Raw genomic sequence first — 25581 nt, 5'->3', positions numbered from 1 at the left:
CATCCTGTTTGAGTCCCTGCACTATTTCCTTGCTTGCTCAGCCTTCCCCACTCACCTCCACCTGACCAGTGTCCCTCTCACCGGAAACCCAGCTCTCCCACCCTCCCCATAAAGCCTTCCCTGACCATGGCTACTCACTGCAGTTTCCCAGGCCTCAGCACTTCCACAGGGCAAACTCGGACTGTGGTCAGAGTCCATCTAGATCTAGACCAAGGCTCTTCCTTACAGAGTAAGAACGTGAGGAGCAGTAGGTGGACCATCTTGCCCAGCGTCAGGTTGTGGTAGAGTTTGGAGCTGGGACTCAAACCCAGTCTTGATGCCCAGCCAGTGTCCTGTTCATCCTTTCCCACCACCTTACTGTAAGCCTGGTCCACAGATAAGTAACACTGAGTCATGACAGCCTGCCTGATATTGCTGGCTGTCTTCTGGGGGAGGGTGGCCTTATCTGCCCCAATCAGACAGCTTCCTGAGGCCGGGGCCCACGCTGCACTGCTGTGTCCCATACTAGGCTCAGAATTGCCCATTTATGTCATGCCATTTATCACCCCTTGTACTTCTTTATTATTCTGCTTCTTTTTTGTTGCTATCACGGATCTCTTGGACCCCAGTGAAGTCCCTTTGCTAATTACTTTACAGACTCTGAGGAAGAGCAGCAAAGATCTGGACCATAGGAAACCTACTTCCACAGGTCTCCCCTCTAGATGCCCCCTCCTCCTGGACATCTGCTGGGTTTCTCTGTTCAAATTGTGGGGGGGGGGGGGTAGAGGATCAGACTGCTGGGCTACCAAGCCACGAAACACCCCTGCTGGTAAGAAAGTGAGGGCTGCAGCCAAGTCAGAATGAAACCATTCGCGTCAGCCCCATGGGCACTAGGAACTTTACTCCAGAAGTTCTCTGCCGAGGAACAAGGCTGTACCCCAGCATCTGGCAGCACACTTGTAACAGCAATGCTTGGATTATGTTGACAGTTTACAGAGTAGTTTCTCATTTATTGCCTCATTTCTCCTGATAACAGGCTGGTGAGGTTAGAAGGGCAAATATCATTATCCACCCTTAATCAATGAGGGTTATGGGGTTTATAGAACTTGTTTAAGGTCCCAAAGAGAAAGAGAAAGAGAAGAAAGAAAACCCACACTAGGGCAGCATCTTGGAATACTGACAGTGGGGGGCCTGTCATGCATGCAGAACACATTCTGAAAAGCACCACCGGGAGGGGAGACTGACCCAGTGTTTCTGTTAGTTAGATCTGCGGTGTTCAACCTGGGTGCATAGAAGAATCACCTGGAGGGAATTCCCTGGTGGTGAAAGCGGTTAGGACTCAACACTTTCACTACTGTGGGCCCTGGTTCGATCCCTGGTTGGGGAACGTAAGATCCCTCAGCCAGGCAGTGCAGCAAAAAATAATAATAATCACCTGGAGAGCTTTTATAAATGCTAATGTCCCGGCTCTAATCCCGGAGATGATGGCTGAATTGATCTGGGGTGCACGCCAAACAGCCTTTTAAAGGTTCCCTAGGTGAATGCCAGGGACTGTCAGGAATGAGAATGACCGATTTAGACCCTAACTTTCTAAAGGGACATCTGGGGGAAATGTCTGAAATGAACTGACCGGTAATACTTTTAGTAGGCTCCCTCAGACACTGCCGGCCGTGGTTCCTCCAGGGTCCTAGAGATCCTGTCAATCTGGAGAACACTGGGATGAAAGTTCATTGTGACTTTCTCATCAACTTTCCACAGTTCTGCTTCTTGCGTGAGAAGGATAAGGAGTGGCTGGGGTCGTAAAATCACCTCAGCCTGCTCCCTTCCTCCTTCATTTGCCTAGAGTGCTGCCTTCCAACAGCCTCAAAACAGAAGTTACAAATTGGCAACTGCCAGGTGGAAACATGGTATTGGATCCACCTCATGTTTTATGTGCTTCCCTGGTGGCTCAGTGGTAAAGAGTCCGCCTGCCAATGCAGGAGACATGGGTTCAATCCCTGGGTCAACAAGATTCCCTGGAGAAGGGTATGGCAACCCATTCCGGTATTCTTGCTTGGGAAATCCTATGGACAGAGGAGCCTGGTGGGCTGCAGTCCAAGGGGTGCAAAGAGTCGGACATGACTGAGCACACATGCACAATGTTTTAAATGTATGGGTCAACCCTTGAAAATTAGGAGATGTCACCTTATTTTTAAAAAAATTTTAGGCTGTACTGCCTGGCTTGCAGGGTCTTAATTCTCCCACCGGGGATTGAACCCACATGCCCTATGTTGAAAGCATGGTCTGCCCACTGGACCACCAGGGAAGTCCCAGATGTCACTTTAAAATCCAGATTTCTGGCATCTAAAGTCTAGCCTCACAGAGCCCATGTTATTACTGACAACAATCAGCTGGCATTGAGCACTACTGCCCCCTTCAGACAAGGCGAGGTACTGCGGCTTGCCCCAGACCCCACCCAGTCCACCTGCTTCACTGGTACACACAGTTGACTGGCCCCGGTAGGCATTTCAACTTTCAACTGATAACTGGAATTACAGACCCAAGGCCTCAGGTATCAGAGCGGTACTGAGATGAAGTAAGAGAGGCCTTGCACCCTGCATGTGTGCATGCATGCTCAGTCGCTCTGTCATCTCCAACTCTTTACTCTTAGCACTTCTTTTGCTTCACTCAAGTCCCAGCCCTCTCAGGTATCATCAAGGTCCCACATGCCTGCTTTTTGTTCACCTCTGACTTGTTTACCTGGTTCAGAAAGGGCCTGAAACCACCACCACCACCACCACCCCCCACCTCCAAGACACCTTGTTCCGCTTCTGTCCCCAAAAGGCTTCTATTCTCCTTTAAGGATGACTCCCTCAGGGATGCCAAGGGAAGCCCAATCCAGTCTTGTCAATCCCTGAACACCCCATCCTCCTCCCATTGCCTCTGAACCTGACGAGCCTCCTGTGCTTAAAGAATAATGGCCTGGAGGAAGAAGGGTTAACCAGACTGCTAGGCCTGCCTGGCCTCAGGCCTGCTTCTTATCTGAGGCCAGCTCCTTCCCCAAAGGACACCCATATCGTGCTGGAACAGAGCAATCTTAAATCACCCTGCTGGCTGCCCTGAGTTTCCTGGGCTATTTCTCCCCAGTGCCTCCACACAAACCACCCTCATGGGTCCAAAAAAATGGTTTCTCAATCCTGCCTCTTGGAATTAGCTCCAAAATATAGAGGGAAATGCTCACATAGGAGAATCCACGTCAACACCTAGGCGGGGTCCCCAGCCTGTGGGATTGCACAGGCCAGCAAATTAAACACAAACAAAACCTAGGCACTGGCTTTTTGTTTTGCTGAAAGATTTTTTTTTTTTCATTGTAATTTCCATCTCCTCTTACCATAATATCCTAAAGGAAAATATATTTTAGCCCAGAGAAGTAAAAATAAGGGCTGCTTTTTAAATCAAATACTTTGGTTTCATAATAATGTTTACTGCTGGTTAGTCATGAAATTGAGGCTTCCCCAGTGGCTCAGATGGTAAAGAATCTACCTGCAATGTGGGAGACCTGGGTTCAAACCCTGGGTCAGGAAGATCTCTGGAGAAGGGAATGGCAACCCACCCCAGTATTATTGCCTGGAAAATCTGATGGGCAGAGGAGCCTGCTGGGCTGCAGTCCATGGGGTCACAAAGAGCTGGACACAACTGAACGACTGACACACACACAGTTGCTAAGTCATGTCGGACTCTTTACAACCTGTGGACTGTAGCCCAGCAGGCTCCTCTGTACATGGCAAGAATACTGGAATGGGTTACCATTTCCTTCTCCAGGGGATCTTCCCAACCCAGGAATCAAACCTGTATCTCCTGCTTGGCAGGCAGATTCTTTACCACTAAACCACCTGGGAAGTCCCCTTTATAATAATAGTGTTTAGGTAGGATTTACTACATACCAGGTATTGTTCTAAAATCTTTACATATGTTAACATGCTTGATCCACAGAACAATCCAATGAGGTAAAAACCAATTTTATCCCCATCTTATAGGTGTAAACACCAAGTCACAGGGAGATTAAGTGACTTCTCCAAGGTTACAGGGCTACTGATTGGAAGAGCTGGGATCTAAGCCCAGGCAGTCTGACTCAAGACCACCCTGCTGCTCTAAGAAGGCAAAATATTCATTTCACCCAAGCCCAGTGATGGCTCAGTCACAGCTGGGTTCAAGCACTGAGTTGGGGAGCCTGTCTCCCCTAGTGTACTGAGCCATTTTTGGTTAGATGTATAAAACATAGCACATGGAGCCTGGCTCTGCAGAGCCATCTTATAAAGGGCATTTTCAGACCAAGTGCTGAGGCTGATCCAGCGAGAGGGGCCTGTAAGGGGGGCAGGAAAGCAGCGGCCCCTCCCAGTGCGGTGGGGGTGGGGCATCTAGTTTGGTCAAAGGAGCTGAGTGTTCCCTGCTCTCTGAGTCTCCTGTGGGTGCATCCCAGCCTGCCCTACCCAAAGAATCACTCTTGTTTGTCAAGAACTGCAACCCTCACCTCTCCTGAGCTCCAGATTCATATTTCCAACTGCCTGTAAATATCCAGTCCTAGCTCCCACAGGCACCTGAAACTCAATTTGTCTCCCATCACAGTCATTTCTTCTTAAATTTATTTTCTTCTTGGTTGCTCTCCTTGTCATTTACTCACTCAACAAGTACTTGTGAAGCACTTAAGGTGCCCTGTACTTCCTAGTTCACTAGAAATGTGTAGGTGAGAAAGACAGAGTCTCTGCCTACATTCTGTGGGGAGAGACAGTAAACAAATCACAAATTAAAGGTACCTTATGTCAGGTGGTAGGAGGAAAAATAAAGCAAAGTGTTGGCCACACAACTACCTCTTACAATTTCTATTTCCCCTTGTCCCCCAAAACTGAGTTCCCCTGCCAAGTTTATGATTAACCTCTCTTTGCAAAACTTTATTCCCTTTCTTCTCCCAATCCTGTTCCCCTCAGGCTTGAGGAATATCCAAGAAAAGGGGGTCTGAAACTGAGCGAGACCCTGTAGGGTCTTCCCAGCCAAAAATCCCTCCATGCTGCCCGCTCCCCATCTGCCTTCTTGTTTGGCCTTCCCTGAGCCCCCAAAAGTATTTCAGTTCAGTTCAGTCGCTCAGTTGTGTCTGACTCTGTGACCCCATGGACTGCAGCACACCAGGCCTCCCTGTCCATCACCAACTCCTGGAGTTAATGATTAGAACAATGGTCCTGGGCCTCCTGAAGGGACCAAGATAACATCTGAAGCATGTGTGTATCTTTGAGTAGTTCTGCAGAAAGTAAGACCCCCACTCAGAGGAGGATGGTAACTTGCTGACCCCAAGCATGTAGAACCCAGACTGATTGGAACTAAAAGACTGATGAATAGGACTCCTGAAAACATCTCTTAATTCACCACCAACCAATCAGAAGAATGTCTGCTAACCTATCACACACCCTGCGACCCTTACCCCTAATGCTCCCTTTAAAAAAGCCCTTGCCTGGGAAAAAAAAAAAAAAAAAAAAACCCTTGCCTGAAAGTCTGTTGTGCATGAGCTGCCCCTTGGGGCTCCACAGTAAACATTGAACAGACGGTACTTCGGGACTTTGTTCTCTACCACCCACCCGGTGTCTGTAGATTGATTTTGCTGCACATCAGACGGTAGGACCCAAGTTCCATCAGTAACAGAAAAAAAAGTGAGAGCATCTCATGGAAGCTTCCCAGAGCCATTCCTGCGCAGCTTCCCCTCTGCCATCCCACCTCCTTTCCTCCTGCTGGCTGAACTACAGACAGACTGGCTGGAGATCCAGGAACTGTCTTGGATTAAGAGATAACCTTGAGAATGGCAGCCATACAAAACAAAGCAACAAAATAAAATAGAAAGAGCCTGTTTCCCTCTCACCCAGGGACCCCATATCAGCCCTACACTGACAACCTCCAGATTTCCAGAGCTTGAGAGAGAAAAACTAAATTATAATAGAAAACCACAGAGAATCTAACTATCATTTTAGATAGGATGGCTAAGGGAAGCCTCTCTGAGTATGTGACATATGAGCAGAGACCAGAATAAAAGGAGGGAGTATGCCATGCCTGTGCTTTCTCTTCTCTCTTAGGAAAAGAATGTTCCAGACAGAACCAACTCCCTGCCACCCAAGCTGGAAACCTGAACACCATCCTTGAGCTCTTTCCCCTCCCAAATGCCCCACATCTAATCTGTCACCAAAACCCATCAAGTCTACTTATACTTGGGTCTTGAGAACAAACACAACACAAATCAAACCTACGGACTCTCTTGAATCCATCTTCTCCTTCTGATTCATTCTGCTGGAGCAGGACTGGAGTGGGTTGAATGGCACCCCCTCCCCCCAAGGCATGGCCTGATCCCCACAACCTGTGAATGTGACCTTATTTGGAAGAAAGGTCTTTGCATGTGTAATTAAATTAAAGATCTCAAGATTAGCCTGGATTACTGATGGGCCCTAAATCCCATGACTGTCCTCATTAAGAGGCAGAAGACAAGACATACTGAGGAGAAAGGAAAGTGGCGTGTGAGGGCAGAGGCAGATGCCATGTGAAAACCAGCCAAAGGATGCTGAGAGCCCCCCGCAGTGCAAGAAGTTCCCTAGAGCCCGTGGTAGGAACCTGGCCCTGCTGACACCTTGATTTTGATCTTCTGGCCCCCCAGAAGTGTGAGACAATGTATTCCTGTTTGTTTAAGCCACCAAGATTGTGGCAATTTGTTCTTGTGGCCCTAGGAAATGAATACATTTCTTTTAGCACAGTATCTACTCTCTCTTAGCTCCTGGCTACAGAGCTTATCTGTTTAGAAATCCCTATAGTAAAAAAGTTTTGATCGTGTATCTCAATGTAGTAAAAACGTTTTACAACTATTAATGCAGGTGGCTCAGAGGTTAAAGCGCCTGCCTGCAACGCCGGTTTGATCCCTGGGTCGGGAAGATCCCCTGGAGAAGGAAATGGCAACCCACTCCAGTACTCTTGCCTGGAGAATCCCATGGACGAGGAGCCTGGTAGGCTACGGTCCATGGGGTTGCAAAGAGTCGGACACGACTGAGTGACTTCACTTACTTAGTTTCACTTACTATACTAATAAGTATGTTGTAAAACACACCTAAATGTCTATGCTACACATGAAAATGGATGAGACAGATGGGAGTTTAAATGATACAGCTACTTTAGAACTGTTTGGTTGTTTCTAATAAAGTCTCATAGGCACCGACCCCATGACCCAGCAATACTTTTCCTGGGTATTTACCCAAGAGAAATTAGGGTATATGTCCCTACAAAGATTTGTATACAAAAATTCACAACACGTTATCAGTAATAGCCAAAACTAGAAGCCACCCAAATGTCCATGAGCAAGACAGGGGATAAACAAATTGTAGTATATCCATACATACTTTATACTTCTCATGTATAAAAAACAAAAAACAATTTAGGGGTACCAATATTATTGAGATATAATTGACTACCATATATGCACATTTAAAGTATAAGATTCAATGATTTTTAATATAGTTGCAGAGTTGTGAGATCCTCACCACAATCAATTTTAGAACATTTTCGTCATCCCCTAAAGAAACCCCATATCCATTACCTGTCCCTTCCCATCCAAAGTCCACACTCCCCAGCCCCGAGCAACCTCTAATCTGCTTTTTGTCTCTACAGATTTGCCTATTCTGGACATTTCGTAAAAGTGGAATCATACAATCTTTGGTGACTGGCTTCTTTTATTTACCATATTTTCTCATCATTCTTAAGTTTTTTGGAGTATAGTTGCTTTACAATGTTGTGTTAGTTTCTGCTGTACCGCAAAGTGAATCAGCTCTGTCTATACATATATCCCCTCTTGTTTAGATTTCCTTCCCATTTAGGTCCCCACAGAGCGTTGAGTAGAGTTCTCTGTGCTATATGGTGGGTTCTCATTAGTTACCTATTTTATACACAGTAGTGTGTATAGTGGAGAAGGCAATGGCACCCCACTCCAGTACTCTTGCCTGGAAAATCCCATGGACGGAGGAGCCTGGTGCGCTGCAGTCCATGGGGTCGTGAAGAGTCGGACATGACTGAGTGACTTCACTTTCACTTTTCACTTTCATGCATTGGAGAAGGAAATGGCAACCCACTGCAGTGTTCTTGCCTGGAGAATCCCAGGGATGGCAGAGCCTGGTGGGCTGCCATCTATGGGGTCGCACAGAGTCGGACACGACTGAGGCAACTTAGTGGGAGCAATGTGTATAGTCCCATTCTCCCACTTCATCCCAACCCCCTTCCAACCCTGGTATCCGTGTGTCCATTCTCTATGTCTGTGTCTCTATTTCTGTTTTGAAAATAGGTTCTTCTGTACTAGCATATGTTTTTAAGGTTCATTCATGTTGTAGTACATATCTGAACTTCAGTCTTTTAAATATCTGAATAATATTCTGTTGTGCAGCTGTATCACAGTTTGTTTATCCACTCATCGTTAATACACAGCTGGTTGTCTCCACTTCAGGGATTCTTTTGGTATTGTATTCGTTAGCTAGGGCTACCATAACAAAATATCACTGACTGGATGTTAAGCTTAAACAACAGAAATTTACCCTCTCACAATTTTAGAAGCTTTCCAAATTTTAGAATTTTCCAAGACCACAGTGTTAGTAGGTTTGGTTTCTTCCGGGGCCTCTCTCCTTGGCTTGTAGACGGCTGCTTCCTGATACGACCTTCTGTCTCGTGCACAGACCCCTGATATCTCTTTGTGTATCCAGACTTCATCGTTGTAGAAATACCAGTCAGGGTGGATGAGAGTCCACCCCGAAGAGCTCATTTTAGCTTACTGAAGACCCTATCTCCAAATGTGGTTATATTCTGAGGTACTGGGGGCTAAGACTTCGATACATAAATTTTGTGGAGACATAATTCAGTCTTGCCTGGAGAATCCCAGGGACGGGGGAGCCTGGTGGGCTGCCGTCTATGGGGTCGCACAGTCAGACACGACTGAAGCGACTTAGCAGCAGCAGCAGCAGTGGCAATTCAGTCCATAACAGGTATCACATTAAGAAAACACTGCCAAACCAAGGTCACCAAGATTCATACCTATGTTTTCTTCTAAGAGTTTTATAATTTTAGCTATTGCATTTAGGTCTTTTGAATTAAGTTTTTCATATTTCTTGCTGGACATGAGTTTGAGCAAGCTCCGGGAGTTGGTGATGGACAGGGAAGCCTGGTGTGCTGCAGTCCGTGGGGTTGCAAAGAGTCAGACACTACTGAGTGACTGAACTGAACTGAACTGCTTATGGAATGAGGTAGGGATTCAACCTCATGCTTTCACATGTGGATATCCAATAGTCCCAGCACCATTTGTTGAAGAGATTATTCTTAACCCCCATTGAATTGTTCTGATATCCCTGTCAAAAATCAAATGATTGTAAGGTGTTGGGGTTTATTTCTGGACTTTTAATTCTATTCCATTGGTTTATATGTCCATCCTTACACCAGTACCACACTATCTTTATAAGCTTTGAAAATAGGAAATATGAGTCCTTCAACTTTCTTCTTTTTATGAAAGATGTTTTGGCTATTCTGAGTCCCTTCCATTTCCATATGAATTTTAGGATTCACTTGTCAATTTCTGCAGAGAAGCCAGCTGGGATTTTGATAGGGATTGTGTTGAATCTATACATCAATTTGAAGAATATTGCTATCTGAACAGTATTAAGGCTTTCAATATACATGAACATGGCATGTCTTTCCATTTATTTAGATCTTCTTTAATTTCTTTCAACATGTTTGTAGTTTTCATAGTATAAGTCTTACACGTCTTTTAAGTTCACTCCTAAATGTTTTGTTCTTTTTGGTGCTATTATAAATGAAATTGTTTTCTTAATTTAATTTTGGATTTTCTTTGTAAATGTATAGAAATCCACTGATTTTTGTGTATGGATTTTCTATCCTTGCTGGATGTGTGTATTAATTCTAACAGTTTTGGGGGGGGGTGTGTGTATCTTAGGACCTTCTATATACAAAATCATGTAGGAATGAATATATGCAGCAATATAAAAACGTTAAAGCCAGATACCAAAGAGCACATGTGTATGATTATATTTACATGAGGTTCAAGAACAAGAAACCCAACCTATGGTGCTAGAGATCAAAACAAGGAAAACTTCAGGACAGGGGATGGGGAAGCAGTGACTGGAAAGGGGCATGAGGAGATTTTGGGGAGTGATGGAAATGTTCTATATTTTGAACTGCATGATGGTTATATAGGTGCATATGAGTGTGAGTAATAGTTGCTCAGTCATGTCCAACTCTTTGGACTGTAGCCCGCCAGACTCCTGTGTCCATAGGATTTCCCAGGCGAGAATACTGGAGTGAGTTGCCATTCCCTTCTCCAGGGGATCTTCCCTCCCTGGGGATCGAACCCAGGTCTCCTGCATTGCAGGCAGATTCTTTAGCAGCTGAGCCACGTGGAAGCCTATACAGGTGCATGAGTGAGTGAGCGAAAGTTGCTCAGTCATGTCAGACTCTTTGCGACCCCCATGGACTACACACTCCATGAAATTCTCCAGGCCAGAATACTGGACTGGGTAGCCTTTCCCTTCTCCAGGGGATCTTCCCAACCCAGGGATCAAACTGGGGTCTCCTGCATTGCAGGCAGATTCTTCACAAACTGAGCTGTGAGGGAAGCCCATACAGGTGCATACGTGTGTTCAAAATTATTGATCTAACACTTAGGATTTATGCATTTGACTGCTAGTCAATTATACTTTAATAAAAATAAAGAGATAAAGATGAAATAAACCATTTTAAAAGGCTGTGGCCTAATGTATCACTAGCTAATTATTTCAAGGCTTTCTATGTAAATAGGGACTAGGTCATCATTAGTGATATATGAAGTAGAGACAGAATTCAAATAGCCTTGCTCACTTTAATTTTTTTGACTGATTACTTATTATATTTGATCAGACCTTTTGTTTCTTTTAATCCCAAGGTGTGACTGATGAGTAGCTTGTATTAGAGATAGGAAAGTAATCAGCACTCTTATTTCTCACTGTTCATTAGCTTTAATCCAGTTTCTATGTAGAAATCTTTCTCAGCCACTTGCGTGTTTTGTAAGGGTCAGTCTAGTTAAAGCCAGATAATATCATGCATAAAACTTCAACTAGTTTAATTTTGGAATTATATAAAAATAAAACATTACCCAGAAAACTGAAAAACAAAACATATGAAAAAACAAAAATAAAGAACAAAAAATCTTCAACCAAGCAGTTTGAAGATATAAAGCCTAATAATACACTTAAAATGGTTCAGGAAACAAAGGGGCCGCTAACAACCACTTCTCATTGTGAGACCCTAGGTGCAAGATGATACTACTAACCATCTGAGAGTCTAACCAAGCAAGGTTACCATCAAGAAATCGGTTACAATGGAACTTGTAACAGTGGAACTTGTACTATTTTCTTCCCACTCTGAGTGGATTATCTTGCACACACACCTCTGGGGATCTCTCTAGACGTATCCCCACATCCCCATGTCTGAGTTTCCTGGATGCCCAAGGCTCATGCTCCTTGCCACTGCCAGACAGAATGCAATGTAGTCACATGATGCCTCAGCCTAAAGATCTTTTGGACCCAGCCGCTAGAGTTCCTTAACCAGACACCCAGTGCCCGCCCCGCCCAACTTCATCAGCCTCCCCTTGTGTCTTCCTCATCAGTATCACACCAGACAGCCTCTGCAGGCTCCTTTCCATCTGTTCCAGGCTCTACTCTCTCTGCTGAGCATGTATATCTTGCCCTTACAAATTCCTTCCTCAATCAAGACCCTCTGCAAATCTCACCTCTTCTATCCAACCTTCCTTCTCTTCCCAAGACATGGCTGAGTCCTACTTCATCTGGCTCTTAAGTCACATGTCACCCTATGTTGTAACTTTTTTCTGTTGAGCTTCACTTCTCAACCATAAATCCTCAAACAATGGAGACTCTTATTTATTTTGGAAAGGAGAAAAATAGAGCTATACAATCAGTGGAATAAGGGTCAGGGCAGAGGTGGCTATGAATACCAACCCAGCCTTGAGCCTCACCTAGGACCAGATAGTGGGCCCAGATGTAGGAGAAATCAAGAGTTATTCTGCTTTTCTGCCAGCAAATTGGCCTTAAGGGCTCTAATTTACCAGCTTTGCATGAAGCAATCCACCTCAGATCTACTTGTTGCAATTTTTTTTTTTTTTTTTTTTGGCTGCACCAGCATGACTTGCAGCATCTCAGTTCCCCAACCAGGGATTGAACCCAGGCCATGACAGTGAAAGCCCAGAATCATAACTACTAGGCCACCAGGGAACTCCCTGTTGCAATTTTAAAGACACTGTAAAGTGCCAGCTTGGGGAATGAGAGGGGGGTGCCCACCTCAAATGGCACAGAACATTCTGTTTTGGGAGCACATGGGTGATGCCAGTAGGGAAGATCTGAGACCTGTCCATCCTCGGGGGTGGAGGAGTGGGCATCAGTTTCCTGACAAGCCTGCTCCAGCACACTGGAAGAGACAAGAGAGGCAAGAGACCCTTCCATTCCATCTCCCAGAGTCTCCCACAGTCAGGATGCCACACAGCTCCAAGACTGCAGAGCGCTGTGTTTTGCTCTGATGCTTAGCATTTTGCTTCTAAGAAAGGGCTCAGATGTTGTATATTAACGCATATATGTGGAATCTATAAAAATAGTATAGATGGTCTTATTTGCAAAATGATAATAGAGACACAGACATAGAGAACAAATGTATGGACACCAAGAGGGGAAGGCAGTGGGTGGAATGAATTAGAAGACTGGGATTGACACATATACCCTATTGATACTATGTATAAAATAGATAATAAATGAGAACCTATGGTACAGTTCAGGGAGCCCCAATTCAGTGCTTTGTGGTGACCTAAATGGGAAGGAAATCCAAAAAAGAGTGGATATATGTATATGCATGGATGATTAACACAACACTGTAAAGCAGCTATACTCCAGTAAAACTTAATAATATTCAAAAAAAAAAAAAAAAGGGTTAAGAAGGGAGCCTAGGAACAAAGTCCTCTCCAAAAGCCTCTGCCCTGGAGGGTGGTCTGGGCCCTCACCCCAGAATCCACTGCAGGGCTTCTCAGTAAAACCATGATCAGAATTTCCAAAGGGAATTGCCCTAGACTAGGTCTCTTCTACAAAAACATTACAGAAGGAAATGGAAATAACACTGAGGTCTCTTACCTTACTTTCAGTAAGTGGGGGCTGGATTGAATTTTCAGTTTCTGTACCCTTAAAGACAGGACAAGATAAGGTGTTATAGAGGCATGCAAGTTGCATTCACGGCACATTGGTGCTTATAATTAACCAACAATGCTCAGAAAGTGAAAGTAATTACACGTAACCTTGAAATACCTAAGCATATCCTATAGCGGCAAATGAGCCTCTGGATGAAATGCAGCCGAGCTCAGAAATCTTCGATTCATGAATTGATTCACATCAGCCTTCATTAGGTATTTACAAATGTGCTGGGCCCTGTGCTAGAAGGCGGAGCTTCAAGGATGAAAACAACAGTAGCTCTGCCCTCAGGGAGCCACAGTCCACGAGAGAAGGCAGACATGCTCATCAATAATGAAAGCACAGCTGGCTGAGCTAGCTGCTAGAAAGGTGGGTAGGGAAGCCATGGGAACACAGGAATCTGTCTCTGCTGAACCACTGGCCCCACTGCATCCCCAAGACTGCAGGGTGAGATGCTTCCCGGATGAGTGTGGAGGAACTGTGGGCATTAAGCAGTGACCACTTGATGAGTTAACACCCCGTCCTTCCATAACCCTCTAACAATTTCCCCTGCCAAACAGATTTGGAGAGCTGCTGCCAATCAAGTCCTTCATTGGAAGGACTGATGTTGAAGCTGAAACTCCAATACTTTGGCCACCTCATGCAAAGAGCTGACTCATTGGAAAAGACCCTGATGCTAGAAAAGATTGAGGGAAGGAGGAGAAGGGGATGACAGAGGATGAGATGGTTGGACGGCATCACTTACTCAATGGACATGAGTTTGGGTTAACTCTGGGAGTTGGTGATGGACAGGGAGGCCTGGTGTGCTGCGGTCCATGGGGTCGCAGAGTCAGACATGACTGAGTGACTGAACTGAACTGCCAAACAAGAGACAGGCTCATGTGGATTTTTTCATCATGGCAGCTGAGGTGATAAGGAGGATATAAATAGTACATTGTTTGCAAAAAAAAACAAACAAAACCGCCACAACAGTTCGCCTCTCTGTATCTATGCTCTAGTGTTGTCTCCTCCCACAGGGACTCTGGGACTGCCTGTGTGACTTGCTTGGGCCAGTAGCACAGTAGCAACAGGATGCAAGCACTTGAACAATGGCTTGTGCTGGGGCCTGCTCTCTCTTGCTGCTGTTGGGACTCTTGCAAACACCACTCTCAGTGGGTGAGAGGGAATGGAATCCAGAGTGACAGAGCACAAGAGGAAATCCTCCTTTCAAGGAAGGAGACCGAGGTTTCTAGAAGGTTGCATGGCAGCCAGCAGACATGCAGCCAGTCCCTGTGAGAACCAGCAGGAAAATCTGCATCCCCCTGAAAGGCAACCCCTATCTTTTCAGCATTTCTTGTCCTGCCTCAAGTAGAGAGTAGGTGCTCAATTAATGTTTGCAGTTATAAATTGAGAAGCCACGCCCTCTTCTAAGCAGACTCCAAACCAAAGAAGCCCTTATATAATGGTCCCTGGGACTTCCCTGGTGGTCCAGTGGCTAAGACTCCATGGTCCCCATGCACGGGCCTGGGTTCGATCGCAGTTCAGGAAACTAGATCCCTCAGGTCATAACTAAAAGATCCCTCATGCTGCAACAAAGAACAAAGATCCTGTGAGCTGCAACGAAGACCTGGTGCAGCCAAATAAAATAAATAAATACTAAAAGAAAGAGAGAAATCACGGTCCTAGGGAAGCTAGGAAAACAAGAAAAGGCATCAAATGACCAGGACAATCCAGGGATGTCTTCTGCATGCCCAAGACCCAAACAGTCTAGGTTTTACATTGATACTTCATGACAGCAAGCTCCCCTGAAAGGGCTCTCATGAAATCTTGCAGATATCTGTAGGCCTAGAAAGAAGAGTGAGCGGTCAGTAAAAAATATTGTCTGGGGCTTGGGATAGCCAGGGAACCAAAGAAAAAGAAACTGAATGAACCATATAATTTTCGGCCCTTTGTTAGATGAAGAGTAGGAATTCAATATTCAAAGCACAACATTCCTAAGCTTGAAACAACTGGAAATAGAACTGTCCTGAGGAAGTTATGGTTTGAGTGGCATGCCTTGCCCTGAGCCTTAACTTTGATGTGAAGGTGGAAAGAGCGCAGGTTTTGGGTCAGAGAGACCTGAATTTATATCCTAGATCTGCCACTGACTAGGTGTGCAAAATTAGGCAAGTAATTTAACCTCTTCAAGCCTCAGTTTCTCCATCTGTAAAATGGGAATAATACCTGCTTTGTTGAGCCTTTGTGAAAATTAAAGGAATGTAAACTGAAGAGGCCGGCATGGGGTACTGCTCCTGAAATGGCAGCAGCTGCAGAAAAGATCATGTATTTATACAGAAGCACAGGGCAACAACACCAACTTATCCCAACTCACCCCGGGCTGCTTGAGAGCTCAAAGCAGCCTCCAAATCGGCAGTTTTCAGCTTGTGTCTGAGACCCCAGAGCCCATGTTCCTCTCTCTGGGCCCCCAAGTACCATGGAGGACCAGTCCTAGACCCACAGATTGACCTCAAATTCCAAGTGCCAGTGGCCAAGCCTGCTGACTGCCACCTGGCGCCTCTGACACTGGCTGCTTTGTGCCCCCAGTCCAAGGCTGGCCTGGCCTGTTTTAAACACTCAGTGGCATTCTGCCTGGAGCTGGCAAAAGCAGGCAGGGGCACAGGAAAGGGGCAGTGGGGACCAGGAGAGGTGGCAACGACACCCCAGATAAACCTTCTAGTTGGGAGGTCCTCCTCCTCCTCTGGGCAGGCAAAATTTGTCTCGTTCTGATTGTGGAGTAAAGGAGATAAGGGAAGGAAAAGAAGTTGAAGACCAGGGACCCACAGAGTCTCCGACTGTAACCAAACAGGCGCCTCAGATTCCACAGAAGAGACAAAGACTGAGCTTCCACGTGGGAGTTAGAAAAGAGATTAAATCCAATTCTCTCAACACCCTGCGAGGTAGGACGGATGTGTTTGGGCTACACTTTGCAAAGTCCATCTCAGAAATGATGAAAGGCGCATTTTAAACCAGTCTTGCAGGACTGAGGGAAAGAGCCCCCACCTCACCCCACTCCTGTGTGCCCAAGCCCCTCACCTGGAGGCTAAAGCAGCTCACAAGCTCATATTTGAGAATTAATTTGACACCCAGGAGTGCTTTGGGCCACAGGAGTGTTTAAGATGTAAGATGCTGGTGTGAGAGAGTTCTGTCCCCAAGACTTTAGTTCTGCGATTGTCCGACTGTCTGTTGGGCTTAAAACCCCTCAGTGACTCTATTTCCATAACTTTAAAAAGGAGCCAGTGCGTCCTTGCCCAGAGGGGCCAGCTGCAGCACAAGTTAATTTAAAATGAGCCAGCCCACTCAGAACACTGTCCTGTAAACATCTTCCAGGATGTGTTTCAACATCCAAAGGAGCAGCAAAGCTGTCTGTAAGAGGCAAGAATGGGCTTCAGCTTTTACATGGCAACATAGAAAACAGCTCTGGAAGTCTTCTCTTAGATAGAAAAAGTCACAGTCTTGTTTTCATCACACATCTGTGAATTTGCAAATGACTATCTAGGAAGCAATTAAACAGAGAGGTTACATGAATAATCCTCTGGGCTCACCTTAGTCAGGACATTTCTGGCTCAGGTGAAAATTCAACTGCACGGAGAAAGGCTGGATCTGAGGGGCTCCTGACTTGTTCCATAACAAGTCCCTGCAGGGCTCTTGGTCTGGGGCTTCCATTGTAAAATGGATCCTAATGTAACTCCTGCCAGAGAGAGTGGGCTGAGCAGGAAGGGGCACATGTGACCTTGTGAAGTCAGAGAAAAGCTAGAGGAGCTCTTACCCATCCTCGCTGGCAGGTCTGCCCCATGGTGGGGAGGACACTTGCTGTCTGGAGGTCCTTTCCTCTCTTCCACTCTCAGCAGCAGGGGCGCTGACACCTGGAGAAAAGCAAAGTCCAGAGGATGCAGCGTCAGGGGCTTGTCACCTCGTTCCTGTCCTCACCAGCTGGGATGCTAAAGAGGCAGATACGGAGGACTGGGGGCTGAGTGTAGGCCCGTGTCTCCAAAAGTAAACTGTCATGAGGTTTCTGGCAGTTTATCATTCCAGAAGAAATTCCCAGGAACCTAGTCTGCAGGTGGTGCTTCATCCCAGCCTCAGCTGCCTCTGCTTAGAAAGAGGTCTGGTACTGGGTGCTCCTTTGGGGAAGGAACCAAGTAGGAACGGAAATTAGCCAAGACAACGCCAATGTTTCAGAAGCGTGATCTTCATCACAGTATCATTCTTCTCCCATGTGTAAAACAGGGTAGGGACTTCCCTGGTGGTCTGGTGGTTAAGACTTCATCTTCCAATGTAAGGGGTGCAGATTCAATCCCTGGCTGGAGAGCAAAGATCCCACATGCCTAGCGGCCAAAAAACCAAAATATAAAACAGGAGCAGTATTGTAAAAAATTTAATAAAGACTTTAAAAATAGTCCATATTAAGAAAAAAATCTTAAAAAAATAAACAAACAGGGTAGGGAGTATCTCTGGGCTTCCCTGGTTGCTCAGCTGGTAAAGAATCCACCTGCAATGCGGGAGACTTGGGTTTGGGAAGATCTCCCAGAGAAGGGAGCAGTTACCCATTCCAGTGTTCTAGCCTGGAGAATTCTATGGATTGTATAGTCCATGGGGTCGCAAAGAGTCAGAAACGACTGAGCGACTTTCACAGGGAGTATCTCTGTGTAAAAAAATAATTTTCTAATTACAAAAGCAATGTACACTCATCACAACAAAAGTCAGAAAATACAGACAAGTAGTTTAAAATTTTAGATCAGCTTTATTCCCAGAGAAACCAGCTCTATTAACATTGTGGTACCTGCCCCTTCCTTATATTTTTCTCCAGATAACTACATACCAATATGAATACAAAGATGGAATCATGCTATAATATACTTTTAAAATCTACTTTTTTCCATGGAATACGATATTATGAAAATCTTCTCATGTCAATTAATCAAGATCTCAGTGGCTTCTCTGGTGACTCAGTGGTAAAGAATCTGCCTGCCAATGCAGGAGATGTGGGTTGGATTCCTGGGTCAGGAAGATTCCCCTGGAGAAGGAAATGGCAACACACTCCAATATTCTTGCCTGGGAAAGTCCATAGACAGAGGAGCTTGCTGGACTACAGTCCTTGGGGTCGCAAAAGAGCAGGACATGACTGAGCGACTAAATAACAACAACAATAATCAAGATCTCATCATTTTTTGTTGGTTACACTGAGTAGAGATTTAGAATTTGTATACAGAAAGGCTAATTCAAGAATCCTTATTCAATAGCCTAAAGTCAAAATTCATAGCAATATTATTGTCTCTACATATCATGAACAGCTTACAAACATAATGTGATTTGCCTAACAATTAGGGTGCTGCAGCAAATCCAAAGCCTCCCTACAATTTGGGGCCTTTTCAGTTCTCAGAGGGTAAGCCAAGAGTCCAGGCTTCTAAACACTGGCGTAAGCTGGGCATGCAGACACTGAATCCCAACAGTTCAGGGTGTGTGAATTCTGCCAGACTTGGTCTTGGCAGGATATCTGGAGCACCCCTGACACCCCAAAGCCTCCCTGGCCCAGCTCAGAGGCATAAACAAAACTTGTGGGGTTGCTTTGTTATTTGTTTACCTAAACAAAATTTCATTTAAAAGTTCACACTTAATTCCTTTATCCTGAGAATTTCTGGAAGAGAAAAGACACAAACTTGGCTATCAAATATTCTTCAGAGAATTTAGAAATATCAGTGCTTTGACATTTACTTGCTAACTGCCCCCCCAACTCTTCCATCAGAGGATAAGCTCCCAAGATATGGGGACTTGGCACATTCCCTGGTTCTAGGCACATGGTAGGTGTCGAACATAGTCTACAGGTTGGGCTACTTGGTTTGGAGCCCTATTCAGCCACATAATAGCCTTGACTCTGGAAAAGTTACTTGGCCTATCTGAGTCTCAGTTTCCTCAACTGTAAAACGGGGAGAATAATAATAGAGCCACACAGGAATGAGGTACATAGGCTTAGAAGCTTGGCATCTAGTGCGTATTCAGGATATGTTCATCAACCATCATTCCTGTTGATTGATAAGCAAATTTACTGAAATCCAAAACAGCTGTGAAAGAAGAAAGCGCATTTACTGAGAGCCAGAAAAGGCTAATAATTAGGGGGCACAGCCTGTTCAGAGATGGTTTAAAAAAGTGAGTCCACAGGGAACACAAGACAGTCTGTTGGGGTGACTGAAGATGCGATCAGGACTTTTATTTACAACTTTTAAAATCGAAACCTGTAACTTTTTTAGGCTAGTCTTTATAATGCGTACATTATTTTAGTACCTTACTAAATGTATATAATTTTTAAAAAATTGAGATATAATTCACATACCAAAAGATTCACATTTCAAAGTACGTGTATACTTTGGTGGTTTTAGTGTATGCATAAGGTTGTGCAAACATCACCACTATCTAATTCCAGGATATTTTCATCACCGTCAAAGAAACCCTGTAGGGAATTCCCTGGCTGTCCAGTAGTTAGGACTCCATGATTTCACTGCTGACGGCACAGGTTCCACGTCTGGTCAGGGAACTAAGATCCCAAGAGAAGAGTGGCATGGCCAAAAAGAAAGAAAGAAAGAAAGAAAGAAACCTTGTACCCATCAGCAGATACTCCCCACTTACTCTCCCCACCCTAGTCCCTGGCAACCACTAAGCTACTTTTTTCTCTGTGGATTTGCCTATTTTGAACATTCCACATATGTGGAATCATATGTGTATAAAATCTCAAAATAGTTAAAATACATGCATTTGGGAATGTGCCTGCAAAAGTATCTTACCAATAGAGTGCATGACCAAAAAAGTTTGGAGACATCCGTCTGGGAGTGTAAAGCCAGCTTACTTTTATCCCTGGTTCCTCTTTGCTCCACAGGCACTAACAAAAGGTAATAAGCTCTATCAATCTAGTGCTAATGAAATTCCAATCATTGGCACAGTCCAAAGAAAAGTATGACCTATGGGCAACAAACATTTTGCTTTGCAATTTATGATTTAATTCAATTTTTATAAAAAGAATGTTAGATAGAATAACAAAATAGCAATGCAGCCTAGGACCTGGGCTCAATCCTTGCTCTGCTACTTACTGAACTTCTCTATGTTTCCTTGTATCTAAGGTGGAGGTCATAATAGGTGACAACGAATGACCCTTCTCTACTTTCTTTTTTGGCTGCACCACACGGCTTGCAGAATCTCAGTTCTCTCATGCTTGCGTGTGTGCATGCTCAGTTGTGTCTGACTCTGCAGCCGCATGAACTGTAGCCTGCCAGGTTCCTCTGTCCATGGAATTGTCCAGACAAGAATACTGTAGTGGGCTGCCATTTCCTCCTCCAGGGGATCTTCCCAACCCAGGAATCAAACCCAAGTCTCCTGTGTCTCCTGCATTGGCAGATGGATTATTTACCTGGGAAGACCCTGAGCTCTCTCACCAGGGATTGAATTCAGGACATGGCAGTGAATGCCTGAAATCCCAACCACTAAACCACCAGGGTACACCCCTATTTGCACTAGAACATGGCCTTAGTTAGTGCTCCAGCTCTGTTCCCCTACTTACCTGGTAAGGGTAGTATGTCAAATTTATTTCTAAGCAACATCTCCTAGGATAAAGATCATCCCTGATTGGTAGATTGCTCTTGGTTGGACTAACTATAAACACTAGATAGAATACCATAGTTTTGGGTTTCCCTCAGAGTGGTGATTCTTGTCCTGTCCCCACAGGGACCCTGGAAGATGTCCCCATGGAATTGTTACAAGAAAATTTGTCTCCTGTGGGGAAGGGAGATTTTAAGCTAAAAGGAATTCTGCACCTGCCTGATGAGATTTTGTCTCCTCCTATCTGTGAACTGCTACACAGACTCCTTCAGAAAAGAAGCACTTGGACTTGTCCTGCAGGCAAGCTGTGGTTCCTGTCTTATAGTCTTGCATGCAGAATGGGGCCAAGTGTGGACTGTGGCAATTTTTGAATCTGGAGGTTTAGTAGAGTCTAGGAACTCTCCTGATGTGCATTGCAGATTAAGTAATGTGGAAAGCCTGGCATACATAAGTACTTAATAAGTGACAACTATTAGTACTAAATAAATATGGCCATTATTATTATTAATGTTATATCTACACTTACCAACTCAGAGCGGGCAACAGATTATTCTAACTCAGAGAAGCCCAGGTGTGGGTATCAAGCTGCCAGATATAGCCTCATTATGAAGCATGAGAAAATACCTCTCTGTAATTCTCAAAGGTGAAATTATAAAGATGTCCATTCACTGAGTATTTATTTATACTAGATGTTAGGAGCACTGTAGTGAAAAAGATTGACACATTCCCTGCCCTTGCAGAGTTTATAGCAATTAAAGAGCAATGATAGTGTTAGGTAGTTAGAATAGGAAAAAGGAGTCCAGAATGGCAATGGCTAAAAGACAAAGAAGGGAAAAGTCGGTGAAAATAGAACAAAAGAAGGTCTGAGGACCGGATTGAAGACCTCAGGTAAAACAAACAGCCCTCCTGGCTAGCCCAATTTGCACAGGGCAGGCTCAGGGGAAGGAGAGCAAACATAAAAACAAGAGCCAAAATTGGGCTTCTCTTCTCTTCACATCGTTTGGGTCGGCCCACCCTCATGCCTTGAGGTTGTATTTTCCTTTGCTTGCCAAATAAAACTGAGCTGTAACACTGATCCGTCCGTCACTTCAAATTTTTGCTGTGGTGAAACAGAACCGAGGAAATTACAAACTCCTCAGACATCTATGGTGCCGTTTCTCGGATTTAACCTGGCTGAAACAAGCTCAGCTTGGTCCCTGAAAGGCAGAGGTCAAACACAGCAGAAGCCCAAATCAGCAAAAGCTCCTGTGGTGGAAGCTGAATGCAAAGAAACCTCAGTGCAGTGGAAGTGACAAGAAGCCCAGCATGCTGGAAACTGCGACAACAAAAATAAACTCAGCAGGAAGCTCATGCAGCTCAGTCCCAGATTCTAGAAGACCTCTGGTTGGGGTAGGAAGTCCTCGCCCATATGGCTTGAAGGACATATGGCTAACAAAATCTTAATTCCTTTACAATCTCCTGTTGCCTGTCTCCTTGAACACCCAGCAAACAGGCGAGTGGAAGTGGGTGCAATTGAGGGACTCTGGAGAGGCTACTCCCCAGTGTGTTACAAAGGCTCCACTGTCCTCTGTGCTCTTGTAGCTGTTGCCCAAGCAGGTGGGGGTTCTTCTGTCCTTAATCTTCTTTGTGCCAAGGATCAGGCCAATGAAAACTGTGAGCACAGGTCAGGTATTTAGTAGATTTTCCAGCAGGTTATGAAGGGGATTCCTTGGCACGTTTTTCCCACTGCTTTTTCCTCCCATCCTTCAGGTCCTCTCTCCTGAGACTTGAGCCTGGCCAAAACCCATGGTGCCTGGTTTTAAGACCTAATGAAGCTCAGGGTCTTGATGTCTCATTGCAAAAAAATTCAGTGAGAGACACAGCAATAGGTAAGAGGTGGGTTTGTTTGGATTTATAGAGAAGTACAGTCCACAGGGTGTGGGCTATCAAAGAGGGTGAATGTGGTGGCCATGGAATGTGGTATGGTTAGTTTTTCCAAGCTGGGTGATTTTGTATGCTAATGAGTGGGAGGACCATCCCAACAATTGGGGAACCACCAACTCCTTGGTCTTTAGACAGTGCCCTGGAACTGTCTTGGCACCTCTGGGTGTGTCAATTAGCTTGCAGATTGAGGATCAAGGTTTAGTTGAATTTGACTTGTCATCTTGAACCCATTTGATTTTAGTCAGTTTATGTTATGTCCTTGGGCCATGCGTTCTTTCAAAAGTTGTGCCCTGCCCCCTTCCCTCCTGTTACATGCTCTTTTCCTGAGCCCACAATGTTGTCTAGGCTCACAATGTTGCTGCTACAATCTTCTGGATGGACAAACAGAAGATAGCTAGCCCTTGCAAGAGAAATACTGTGTAATATCCAATCTTTCTAGATATTCAGGCCTTCATCTTCCATGTTTCCTATAACATGTGCAACAACAGCATCTCTCAGTGAACCCGCTAGGGTGGGTGACAGGCACACAATGCCTGTTAGAAGTCCATCTGTTGGTGGCATCCCTCCAAGGGCAATTGGGCTTCAAGGGATAATGTTTGCCACTTTGGGAGTTAGCCCTGCAGGCTGTTTGGACCCAGACCCTTACCATCCTTCTTCTAAAGTTACAAACATACCCCCAGATCAAATCTCCACTCCATTTTTATGGAACATCTGGTTTGTTGCCCCTTGTCAATTTGTTTTTAAGCCACTTACTAACTCCTACAACCAGGACCCTCCCCCCTTGTAGGTAACTTTGCTCCATCCTGCTTAGAATTAAAATACTCTTAATGCCTCTAACAGGACCAGATAACCCACTCCTTTGTCACTACTTCTGTTATTACCTAGAGTGGGTCTATGACAATGAAATGTTTACCACTGAAAACACCCTAAACTGCTCTTATGGAAGACTAGGAGAGGAAATCAGTGATTTACATTCCCTTAGAGCAATAAGAAAATCGCATGGATGGAGGAGCCTGGTAGGCTACAGTCCATGAGATCGCAAAGAGTCAGACACGACTGAGCGACTTCACTTTCACAGAGCAATAAAAGGATAAGGCTTATGGTTGTTTCACCAGGTTCTCAGTCTCAGGGCACAGACTTGGATTGCTTTACATCATGGTATCTATTCCCATCCACAGTGGACAAACCAGCAATGAGTTAAGATTCAGTTCAGTTCAGTTCAGTTGCTCAGTCGTGTCCCCTTAATTCTACCCAGCACTGGTCACACTGGAGACCTTGGGGATGCCCAACTCCAGTCTGAGGTCCCCAGGAAGTCGACCTGCCTTGACCTGCCTAGGGATCTGGTCCTCGGAAGGTTGTCATGCCTCAACCTGCTTGGGGATCCACCTGTCCGGGGATCTGCCTGTCCAGGGATCCCAGGAGGTCGACATGCCTCGACTGCCCAGAGACCCAATTCTTGGAAGGCCGACCTGCCTCAACCTGCTCGGGGATTCAATCTCCAGGAGGCTGTCAGGCCTAAGCCTACCTGGGGATCTGCACCCTGACCCAGGGATGCCTGGCTCTCAGGTTGCAACAGTACTGGGTAGGATAAGCTTTAGAAAGACTCACCCCTAATGAAGTTCACCCATAAAAATAGAAGGAGGCCTATTAGTTTTTTTTTTTTTTTTTTCCCCTGCCTGTCATGACTGTCTTTCTGATGGGAAATAACCGATCCACTTCCCAACAGACACCCTTGAGATGCAGCCTTGATAACTGGAAGCTGTTCGATCCTCTAACCCCAAGGAGAAGTCTCTTAAAATTCTTTTGTGCTACTGCATGGCCACAGTATCCTCTGGGGGACAAGGAACACTGGCCTGAGGATGAGAACTTAAATTACAATACCATCCTGCAGCTAGACTTATTCTGCAAAAGACAAAGGAAATGGACAGAGATCCCCTATGTGCAAATTTTTTTCCAACTAAGAGATACGAAGGAACTCTGTCTTAAGTATGGGGTTGTTGTATGCCCTAAAAGTGAGCCTACTAGGCAAATGGTGTGAGGAACAATCAAGAGAAGGAAGCTCCTCGTGAAGGCTCATCTCCCATGGCTCCTGAGTTGCCTAGCACTCCTTCCTTATATCCAAATGTGCCCCCATATCCGGGAGCACCCCCTCCATGAAAACCAACTCGAGTGTGTCCCTTAGTTGAAACTGGAGGAGAATTCAGACCAACCAGGGTCACAAGCCCTTCTCCCTCTTAGAACTAAGACAGATCAAACAAGACCTGGAAAGCTATACAGATGACCCAGGCAAATATATAGATACATTCCAACACATTACCTTAGCCTTTGACTTGACATGGAAGGGTATCATGGTCATATTTAGTAAAACTTTATCTGACCCTGAGCATGCTAGTTTTCTCTAAGTATGGTTTCAGTGTGTCTGCCCTCTGATGCCCTCTTGCAACACCTACCGTCTTACTTGGGTTTCTCTTACCTTGGGCGTGGGGTATCTCTTCACGGCTGCCCCTTACCTTGGATGAGGGTTATCTCCTCACTGCCGCCCTTCCTGACCTTCAACATGGGATAGCTCCTCTAGGCCCTCCTGCGCCCGCACAGTCACGGCTTCTTGGAGGTAGGGTTGGTCCTCCCGGCCGCCACCCCTGGCCTCGGGCGTGGGGATGCTCCTCCAGGCAGCCTCCCCTGGCCTCAGGCGTGGGGGCGTGGGGTAGCTCCTCCCAGCCACCGCCCCTGGCCTCGGGCGTGGGAATGTGGAGTAGCTCCTCCCGGCCGCCGCCCCTGCCTTGGACGCAGGGTAACTCCTCTC

At 45.4% G+C, this 25581-nt stretch overlaps 1 protein-coding gene across 2 annotated transcripts in view; it reads right to left on the bottom strand.

Annotated features, from left to right (window-relative positions):
• HK1 (hexokinase 1) overlaps nt 1–25581 on the bottom strand; it is a 131843-nt gene that overhangs the window by 73559 nt on the left and 32703 nt on the right. The window contains exons 3-4 of one of the 2 annotated variants that reach the window (XM_061405185.1): nt 17038–17134; nt 13200–13247 (exon numbers count right to left, since the gene is read on the bottom strand). In XM_061405185.1, coding sequence (XP_061261169.1) covers nt 13200–13247; nt 17038–17064 — 75 coding nt within the window. In that variant the 5' untranslated portion in view covers nt 17065–17134. The remainder of the gene's footprint in view (nt 1–13199; nt 13248–17037; nt 17135–25581) is intronic. The other variant, XM_061405186.1, reaches the window with a different exon arrangement.

The sequence above is a fragment of the Bos javanicus genome, chromosome 28 (assembly GCF_032452875.1).
Source record: "Bos javanicus breed banteng chromosome 28, ARS-OSU_banteng_1.0, whole genome shotgun sequence".
NCBI lineage: Eukaryota > Metazoa > Chordata > Mammalia > Artiodactyla > Bovidae > Bos > Bos javanicus.
Note: the sequence above shows the minus strand (reverse complement) of the source record. Positions and strands in the feature narration are given on the sequence as shown.